The 11,396-nt window shown below is 38.6% G+C and overlaps 1 protein-coding gene across 1 annotated transcript; it reads right to left on the bottom strand.

Annotated features, from left to right (window-relative positions):
- Positions 1-999: 999 nt before the first annotated feature.
- LOC307088803 (uncharacterized protein) lies at positions 1,000-10,458 on the bottom strand (the record flags this gene model as incomplete). Its single annotated transcript, XM_079754801.1, has 3 exons — positions 1,000-1,203; positions 1,690-1,763; positions 10,326-10,458. The coding sequence occupies 3 exons, from the start codon at positions 10,456-10,458 to the stop codon at positions 1,000-1,002; spliced, it is 411 nt and encodes a 136-aa protein (XP_079610927.1).
- Positions 10,459-11,396: the final 938 nt, after the last annotated feature.

Consider the following 11,396-nt stretch of genomic DNA (forward strand, 5'->3'; position numbering starts at 1 on the left):
AATGAAGTGTCTTCTAATAAGTGATTTTACTTCTTTTTTTTATGCATAAAAAAATATATATATATATAAATTTAATTGCAATAAATAGAAGAAAAGTGAATTTTATTTTTGTAGACTTGCTGAAACAAGGAAAACTTTATTTATAGAATAATATAGGCCTACACACACACACACACACACACACACACACACACACACACACACACACACACACACACACACACCTACACACACACACACACACACACATTACACATGTAATATACTTTATATGTAAAAATGCACATACAAGTTTAAACAGCTTCAAATTGCTGGCCTACTCATACCCACAGTATTGAATTGAATGTGCACTACTCATGTAAGACTGCTGAAGATGGTGAACTATATGCAGAGCTTTAAATCATGCAACAATATCACCAATAACATTAATTAAATATGAATCAGTTTTAAAATGGCAAATAGATGTACTCTATATAATCTATGCATTACAGTTTCAAGCAATTGACCCAAGACCATGTCAATGGGGGTAAATTACTAAATTGCGCCACCATCTGATTGTATTAAATCACTGTTATCACCATCTGTTAAAATGTTTTGATTTGAGTATTCTCCTTGAAAAAGAAGAATAACTTGTAAAAATTAGATAAATTATGCTAACATATAAACATACGTTTATAGAAACAACATGGAATGACAGGTGACAAGTCATATTGTTTATTGTAATTAAGAAAATATAGCTTAAGCCATAACAGAGCCAAAAACTCACGTCATAGGCATTTTTTGATTTTGTACAAGAAAATATACACTGGAGTATACGTATAGATTACAAACTCTAAAGCAGCTACGGACGATAACAAAAATTATCATTTTGTACCAGCAATGGTTCCTTCTGTTCAGCAAATAGGTCATGCTCTATTATCGACATGCATTTGTTATTATAGTTATATCACATCTGTTCTTGTGGTACGGTTGCATGTGGGTCTTTCCTCATGTTCCGTTCTATGCCTTCTTTCCGCACAACGAGTTGGTCTTGCGGCAGAAGCAGATGGTGTTAAAGAATCGACACTGGCAGCTTGCGCACGGGTGACAGCAGCGGGAATTGGGTAGGCAGCCTTCAGAAACCTTGGTGCACGTTGGAGCATCAGGGAGCTTAGCCACTTTAGGAGGCGGCCCTTTGGGGTGTGCCGGGCGCACCCTGGGCCGCTGTGAAGGAAGCACAACAGGAGGGCAAAGGGTTGCGGATGTCTTGTGGTCGGGGTCGACTTGTAGTTCAAGACTGAGGGGGGCTGAGAGCATGTCATTCCTTGAGAATTCTCCTCCCTATCAATTGTTATATTCTATAACTATGTCAGATTTATCCCCCACACTAGCAGGTCAAGTTATGGCCATAGGCTGCACTGATGTACCCAGAAGGACATGTTATATATAAAATCCAATGCAGCCAATCTGATAAGACAACCTATATTAAGACGTATAACCCAGACTATCTCACATTAATGAATTCCAACTATATTCTTATTTATACAATGATGTATATATTTTTATATTAACGCTCTATTGGCAATAAACAGTCCAATGGTTCATATCTGACACTGCCTGTTATATTTCAACTTGAGAGCGAGCGCTGGAGAGAGATACGAAGGAAGGTCTGGAACGAAACACAATGATTGAGACAGAATTTCACCTTACCATCTCATAGACTCTTTGCCGCTCGTGCATTCTTCGTGCAAACAGTGGCCTCTGTTTGCCTTGGATGAAGACCTCTGTTATGGCACAAAACAAACAAAAACAAGATGCTTTATAGTGTCCATTAGAGTTAGATCATCAATTTACTTCAGAAGAACGAACTGACGAGGCTGATATCACAGGAGTTATTTAAATAGGAACCAGATAAAGGTTGTTAAAATACAAATTGTAGTGTGTGTGTGTGTGTGTGTGTGTGTGTGTGTGTGCGCGAGATGCTCTGATAAAAAGGTGTGCATACATTTTCAACAGACATGCCGAATATGTGTGCAGTGTAGGTTTTTTCCCAAATCGTAATGTAGATGGTCAAAAGAGGCAAAAAAAGGTTGGACTATAGACACTATTCACATTCCAATGGAGGTATAATCTAACTTAGGACCAAGGAACGTAGAATGGACTCTTCTACGCACTCAAAGAGCCTCAATCAGCCAACGGGCATTAAGTAGCTTGCCTGATGTGCCGGCACTGAATCATTATCATTACTTCTCAAAGATTATGATCTTTGAGTGTGTGCGTAAAGTTAAGTGTGACCTTGTCTCACACTTTACAAGCCCTTTAAAAGGACCATTCCATACATTTTAACAGATCACAATTGTCCATCCCTGCTAGTAGAGGCCAACTGAAATCACAACATATTAATAGGAATCAAATTCGCCTGAAACACAGTCATAAAATAGTCCAGTCACACGACACTATAGTCCAGCCATGAGAAAAGGGTTGCATATACTACCCATCCCGAAGTAATCTAGAACTGATGTACTGATGTATTAGTCACTTGACTAATGGCTCGTCCCCTCCCCCCAACTTGTCATGAATACACCAGCAGACAATCCTTGATAACAGACCAACTCAAATCAGTCTGAAAGGGGAGTTTCGCTTGCTTACACTTCATTGTTGTTTCGACCAACCATGTTGCTGAGGGAGGCAAACAGAAAATCTGTGCAACATTATTAAACAGTAAAGAAATCTATCTGCAGAGTTTCTTATAAACCCTTTAGACATATTTATTTATTTAAATCTTCTGAAATCTTCATCCACTCGCGTGAATGAGTTTCTATTGAGTTTCTCTCTATAACAAGGTGTGACTCTGCTTCTTGGTTTCCGGCCCAGGCTGTGGGCCGGCTAGCCCCAGAACTTCTGCTATTACACAGTACGAATGCTGGATCCGAGATAAATTTATCACAGACAGCATCACATCCCTGGCACCGCTTCAAGGGCTCCCTATTAGGACACAAACCTGAGATTTCACAGATTACTTTAAAAGCACACTAGACATGCCAAACTCTTATGAGGTATCTAGGGTTCGACCATTGATCTTCACATGCAGCCCTATTGGCAGATCCATGCAAGTCAAGGCTTATAACTTAAGGCATCTGTGTATTCGCCTTCAGAGATCCCTAGGCTCTGGAACACCATAACAGCGGGAATAAGGCGTTAACCCCTAGCAATTGAGTGGTTTGTTAAAAGAATGCGAGAATATCTGTTTTGAGTTGATTGTGTCTGTATCTAGATTTTAGACTGCTCCTTGCTAATTTCTCTTCCCTTATTGATGAATCCCAGGAACGTCGCTATCAATTGAAAACATTCGGTGCTGTAGCCCAGAAGTTAGAGTCCTTTTAAAACGGGGGTTCGGGGGTTTCTCCCCCGAGAAAAATTGAAAATTGGGCTTATGAACATGCAATTGTAACGTAGTTTGAGAAGTAAAGGAAAGACCAATCGTCATGTTTGACTCACGTCGGAGCAGGCCTACTGAGTAGGTTAATGTTTACGTTAAGGATAGGAAAGTGCACCACATACACCAGCAGCCAAAATTAGACAGTAGAAAAGCCTGTAGCCAAATAAACACTGTCATGCGCATTCCCGATGTCAAGTGGACCGGGTTGAATTCACTCTGCGGATCTGCTGTATCTGTGCAAACTAGAGCAGCACTAAAGAGCAATATCGACGTGATGCGCTATGCACAGAGAATCAAATTTGCAACATTTTGCAACAAACGATTCTAAATCTGCCCATAAATGTACAAGTCAGAATTTTGTCGATTTTCACTGGCTACAATATTGCATCTGTCAGTTGTCAAATTTGCTGAACAAAATGTTAAACTTCAATAATTGTTCATAGTCAACTTATATAGTCCATTTATTTAAGCTCTCAACAGCATAACCATACAGCTTCGCCACATCGGCGGGAAAACACGGCACACGCAAAGTACATCCATGAAATCAGCCGTTCAAAGCCAGTGTGCATGAATCGTATGACAACTGGTCATACGATATTTCCCATCGTTAACCCATCACTAACTCAGTTCTAGCCCTGGGTAACAGCATCTGTAACACATCTCTAGAGCGCAAACCATAATTACCTTTGTTTGCAGACATGTATACACATAAATAGGAGGGGACCAGTCCAATGTGACACTTAGAAATAAAAAACAACCAGTGTGGGAGTCTGCGCACAGAGAGCGACAGATATTTGCAGTGGCATATAAGGTACAATGATGGACACGATTTCCACAGCCAGTTAAAAACTGCAGAGCACAGTGATAGACAGTATCCAATTTTTTGAGATACGGTTCAGGTGCGTTCATAAAAAGCAGGTCACCGTAATCCAACAATGGTAGAAAGGTTGCAGTGAACAAATGTTTCCTGGTCTGCATTGTGAAGCAAGATTAATCTTAAAGTTTTTCAATATGTAGTTTAAAACATTTTTTTCATCAATAATAAAAAACAGGTATTTGTACAAATTGACACTTTCAATTTCAACCTTGTGGGTTGTTAAAAGCTTTGGCATATTATTTGGTAGCTCTTTACCATTTGAAAAAAACATTAATTTAGTTTTATCTGTATTTAAAACCAATTTAAATTCTGACAGCTGTTAATGTAAAACATCAAAAGCAGACTGCAGGAAATAAAACGTTTCTACCATTGATGGGGATGAACAATAAATAACAGTATCATCTGCATAGAAATGACAGGCAGCATTGGATATTTTGTCACAAAGATTGTTTAGATATATTGAGAATAACAATGGCCCTAGTATGGAACCCTGGGGCACGCCATTTGAAAGAGGGAGAAAGGAGGACGAAGACCCAGCATACTGGACACATTGTGTTCACACTGACAAATAATTTGAAAACCAGTTTACAGCCTGCCTGGATACACCAATTTTGTGTAGTCTATCTGCCAAGGTGGCACGGTCAACCATATCAAATGTCTTGGATAGATCAATAAAAACAGCAGCACAATACTTTTTACAGGCCAGTGATTCAATAATATCGTTAGCAACTTTTAAGGCTGCAGTAATTGTGCTATGTCATTTTCTAAAACCTGATTGGTGTTCGGATAAAATATTACTCATGTCAAGAACTTCTTTAAGTTGGTCACAGACACACTTTAAGGACTTTAGCTTAACACATAGTTTAAAAATTAGCCTGTAATTGTTTAACACTGTAGGATCGCCCCTACTTAAACAGAGGCAGAACAGATTTCCAAATGTTAGGAATCTCATTAGCTGCGTTTCCATCCGCCTGATTTCATGCGAATTTTGAAGTATTGAATCAGTAAACAGTGATGGAAACACCAAAATTTGCATTAAAATCCTCTAATTCGCAAAAAAGTTTATCCGCTCGCTTGAGGTGGTTTTTGAGAAATGTGAAAGAGAGTAAATGCGCAAAATGGGAGATGGAAACACACTTTTCAAAACAGCTGTGACGTAGCGAACATTGAACACACAGCACTCACAACGTCCTTCCGATTTCCGCATAACAACCGGCCATAGCAACCCTACCAACATCAACTTGTAGCGTCAATATATTTTTAAGCGTTTGTATACATAGACATCCTATATCATATATATATATATATATATATATAATGCATATATAAGGATGTCTTTGTTTGCATATCCTTTAATTATACCGTGTCCATTAATCCCTGATATATGGGCACCTACTAAGTAATTCCAGTCAAATTGTCTGTTCAGCCTTCAAAACGAGAGCTGGTACATTGTGGAAAATGCATTAAACTGTAATCAGAAAACGCGGTTATATGCTATAGACCCTATATTATCTGTGGTATAAAGGCTGGGGCGAATTTCGAATTATAAATATGTACAATGTATCCTTTAAATACGTCCATGGAACAGATGGCCAATGTGAATAATAGATACATGTGAACCACTGAAGAGGTAAGTACTTAGGTACTTTTCCTTGCTCTCATCGAAGAAAAAAACATTACAGCTATTTTAGATGGAAAACAACGCAATTTCACTATATATCAGGACCTAAGAGAGGATGTTATCAAAAGGATACGACAAGCCCTGGAATGTGTGTAGTTTTCCGCTCCAACCTCTTGATGGAAACGCACCTAATTCAAATTTCTTTTTTGCAAACTTTCTAAAGATTCGCTTCACCTTTTAGATGGAAACATGACTATTGTTGAGAAATGTAAGATTAAAAATATGGGTCAGAGATTCTGCTATAAAGTCTAAACCAACTTCAAAAATAATGGCTCAAGCTTGTCAGGACCTGCAGATTTAGTAGGGCCAGATGTTTTAGTGGTCTCTGGACCTCAATTATATCCAGAGGAACAATATTAAAAGATTGAACAGAATGTTGTTAGCCAAGCAATGTTATCCATGCTAACAACAATCATACTTAAAATAACGTTTTCAGCGTTCATAGCACATCGTAGTAGGCTAGATCGATATTTAAATGTCACATCATTAAATAAGGTAGTTATTACTGTATTGAAAATTTAAGTTTGAAATTACGCACAGCTGGTGCAACAGGTTGACTTGCTAATTATGTATAACTATCCTGCATTGGAAGTCATTGCCAGATTCATGTTTTTAAACCAAACCTTTGTTTTAATTGCATAAGCAGAAAAGCACTGTAATAAACCATCATATGTATAGAGACAAAAACAAAGAATGCAAGTAGTACTACATAAAACACATGACAGCTCTTTCAATGTAGCCAAATAAATGTTGTCAGCTGATGATGTCCTCTCTGTATCTCAAGGTACAATATGTTACAGGCAGACTGATCTCATTGGATGTATCAATGTAAACTGTTGAGACCTGGAGTTTCCCATCGTGCAGGGGATAATACCTACCACAGGGAAACACAAGAGGGACCGCAGCAGGAAAAAGGAAAGAGACAGGAAGAGCGGTGACTAGAGGAAGAGGGACGGCCTCAGCAGGCGGCATAGCAAGACTAAGCAGAATAGTGTGAAAGATACATGACCAATACCCAGACCCAAACCCACATGGCCAGCACACTTGGTCCATGGCGGCAGTATTATAATTACTATAACAACATCACTTCTGTTAGGTTCTTTGGAAATATCTTCCTGGAAGTGTATGGCTGGTATTCTATTCTTGTTAAAAAATGTATATTGAAGTGTAGCTTGAGTTCGCAGGAATGAGGTTGTAGTTCAGCTCTTTCACTTGTCTCTGGTTGTGGAGAGCTGGCCCCTGTGAGGTCAAAGACATTGCATTCAGATGTGTAGGAATAACCACGTTTTGACATCTCAGATAAATATAGACCAGGGCCATACCACTATTTATTACAGTAGACAGTAGAAATGTCAAAGCTCTGCTATTCCAGTCTCTGATAGATTTAGTTCTCATCAAAACGAATATCTTCACCTTCTGCTGGACGCTAAAGGAGTGGAGTGTATAGCTTAGTGTTCATTTAATACAACCAACACCACATACCCTTTATAAAGCACCACATTTCATGTAGGACCAATGATTCTTTTTTCTGACATGGAAAGGTCTTCAACTCCAGGCTCTAGAAAACAGTGGATAAGTTACACTCTAATAATTCAGTATTCCTAACCTATCTGATGGTGGGTCACTGGATGGGGATGTGGTGGAGGCTGCTAGGTAGACCTCAAGAGACTTTCAAGATCTCCTGCTAGAAGTTGAGGTGGATTGTCCTCCTGTTTGGTAACTACATATATTTAGCATGTTCCAAAAACTGATAATACATTGATGGCAAAAATTAAGGCAAGGGATACTTACGAAATAACGGACAACCCTTCATAACATGCCTCTGTGAAATTGCAGTGAGCCTCACTGTTTCCTAACACCAAGCACAAACACAGAATATAGTCATGGTTTATGATCTTAGTGAGCCTCACAATGTCCTAACACTGAACACAAACACAGAATATGGTCTTGGTTTATGAAATTAGTGAGCCTCACAATGTCCTAACACCGAACACAAACACAGAATATGGCCTGGGTTTATGAACTTAGTGAGAAAAATACTGCATGCTAGGATAACTGTTAGTACTATACTCGAATAACGTAGCCCGATGGGTGCTTACCAGTCTGAGAGAGCACTATCTCTCCTCTTGTCAGATAATCTTCTTGGGTCCTTTGATTCACAGGTACGTTTATGCTTCACATGCCCAGCCTCGGCCAGTCACGGCAAACTGGACTGAATAATCGTGAACCAAATCGAGTGAGCAATAGAATAAAACACAGTTTAGATAGCTATCTTGTTTGTCGACTTCCTTCCTCACGCTCTGTGTTTCCCACATTTCTCGGATGCTAGGGGTTAAAGGGCAGATGGCGCCGTTAAAACTCGACAAAATTGCCCAGGACGTTACCCTTATAAAAAGGAAAGATTTATCTTTCCTCTTTAGAAATGATTGGAAACATTTAGGATATTGTAAGTGCAAAAGAAAAATAAATATATATAATGTAGGTCTAGGATGTTTTTAATATTTTGATGCCTAAATCTTACATATTATACCTTTAAATGGCCACTATGTGAACAGGATGTGATTTAACTTATAAAATGAGACCTTCTAAAACCCTCTCCATAGAGCAGACTGTGGGCTGATTTTGATTTTGTTTGGGAAAAACTCAGGAAGAGTTTCTAATGCATAGTACCTTTCATATTTAAACTAATATTTAACCTCTCAAATATTTTGTCCTCTCTGGGGGCTGGATGCTATGAAGACGTAACGTAGATGTTAGGGCTTTTTAAAATTATTTGATGGGTTGTCTTTCCCTGCAGTGTAATGGGGAAGCCCGGCACAATACTTTGGTGGAGCTTGTGTGGTACGACTTGGTTAGGGATGCGCTCTGACCAAAAGGGGGCGTTTCTGAAATGTTGTCCTGGGGTTTACTGATTGGCTAGGTGCATTGTGTCTGTGAATGTCCCTGGTTCTCTAGGACTCTAATCTTTTCGAAGAGTTCTGTGTATCTGTTGGTTACAGTATTTATTTTTTTAACCCCACTTGCATGTACGTCATTGATATTGTATTATAATTTCAATAGTTTATATTCAGTTTAAGAATTTGTATTTGATTATTCTGCCTCATACAAAATCTCAATAGCCAAAATAAATAACGGAATGATAAATCAACTTACATTTCAACCTGCAGTACCTATTTCACAACTAGCCATTATGATTTCTATAGCCTATAATTTATAATAAGAACAGTATAGCCTGCAACTAACCCATCCAGTCCTTGCAAGCGCCTTCTTATTTAAAAGGAAGACTATAGCCTCGCTTATCGCTACCATCTTGACGAACCTCTTAACATATCGCTTCGATAGAGACAATTACGCTTTAAGGACTAAATCAGTTAAACCCTTAAACAGTTCCTTAAATGGGCATGTCATGCTGATAACGTACAGAACCCTAAACATGTCAATCTTAAAATGGAACATAGACATCTATGGTCGGGGAGGAATGAATCTGAATCTACTTTAACAGGCTCATAAAAGTGTATTGCATGTATGAATTCCACTCTCACAAACAGCACCAACACGTCCAGCAAGATCCAATGCCACATTCCCCAAATTGCGCTGTTTGCACAATATTTTATTTGCACGAATCACGTATCCGCCAACCCAAATTATCTATCGCTATAAAGACAAAAAAAAAGAATAGAATAGGTCTAAAGCAACTCATGTGTCCGATCGCATGTTTTTATTAGGCCTATATATAAGATAATATAAGATGATACTTTGTCTGTTACACAAGGGTTACAGAAATGTTTATGTGACATGGCTCTAGTCACAAATAAACATTCACACAGACATAAAATACAAGACAAGAAATTAGTGTTGAGGTAGGGTGTTTGATATTGGTAGCAGGGTGCTGCCTAAAACGCCTTCAAAGTGTCAATATCAACAACATAGACGCATTCTAAATAAAAAAGTAGCCCTATAAATGGATGCTATCACCCATTATTTCCAGATAGACCGACTTGTATTGACACCTGATTAACCGACGAAAGTAAAACTCATTCGCAAATATTCCATGGATATTATTTTCAAACTAATTATTTTGAATTACTAATTATTTAACCTTTTATTTATTTATGATTTTTTAAACATGCTAGTGCTATTAATAGCTTTTTAGGAATGTCCTTATTATTCTTTACGTTTCAGCTTGAAAGCACATCAAAACAAGAAAATAAGTTTATAAACTACAAAATACAAAAAAATAACAGATTTTGGAACAGAGTAGTAGACTATTGTAATCACTTTAAATGATCCCATATGCACTGCACTGCAAAGGAAAAGCTTGTAAGAAAACATGGCCTACGCATCCTCACCTGAGTTATGAGCAGATTTACCGGGGCCCGTTACTTTGCTGCTGATAAATTTGTCGTCACTTTTTGTTAAAAGTCTAGCATTTAAGCATTTCAGCTGGAGAAGCAACAAACACAAAAATATCGAGAACTTCATTCCGACTCTACAGTTCTATCCTAAGTTTGTCAGCAAGTTGTCCGTGGAAAAAAGACGTCCTCTCCTTGCGAGGGCTCAACGCTTGGTTATTGATGTCTCTTTTCTCCCTCACTCTCCTCCAGACAAGGACACGCCCCGTCCCATCATGACCCGTTACTCACTAACCTAGTGGTCCACCTTATTTTTCCTTCCGGGTAATTCCCTCTCTGTTTTTGCGCTCCCTACACCTGCTCAAGCTTGTTTGACATGACTCACTGAAGGTAAAAGTAGCCGAATATCAGCATTTATAAAACATGGCCTAATACATAATTACATCTGAAGTGTATTTTTTCTTTTGTCAGACGTCCTTATGTCCAATTGTAAGAGTCAAGTCTTAATTTCCCAACCACCATGTTAGAGTTAACATGGTTAATAACAATTACATTTTCCTGGTTGGATTTTCCAAGCCTTGTCTTTGTTCATCTCACATGCTGACAAGTTTGAGGAAACAGGCTGGTCAAAGCGGTAAACGTGTCCAACAAACGGTGCTTTGATAAATAGTCGAATCTCAGGGATTTACCCATTTCCAGAGTGTCACGGGAAAATGTATCCTCATAATATCGAATTAAATATGAAATGAAATACAAATTATGCAACCTTGTTAACTTGGTGGATGGCTGCGTGGTCATGTGCGCTGTTTTTTCCACACTTTGGCGGCCCGCCATCGTCTAAATCTCCCGGAATATTTAGTCCCATGAACCACATTTAAACTGACTAATACGGTTCATTCCCTAGTTGTCTTCGTTTCCAACGCAGTGCTAAAGACCAGCGATATAATATTGGGTATTGGGTTTTACATCAAGCACATAACGAATAAAATAGGGTCACCAAATACAAGGCCACTCAACCCCTTCCAATTTACCATGGGCTGAACCAAAGTTGAAAGGTCCCATGACATG

The sequence above is a fragment of the Pollachius pollachius genome (assembly GCF_949987615.1).
Source record: "Pollachius pollachius genome assembly, chromosome: 17".
Lineage (NCBI taxonomy): Eukaryota > Metazoa > Chordata > Actinopteri > Gadiformes > Gadidae > Pollachius > Pollachius pollachius.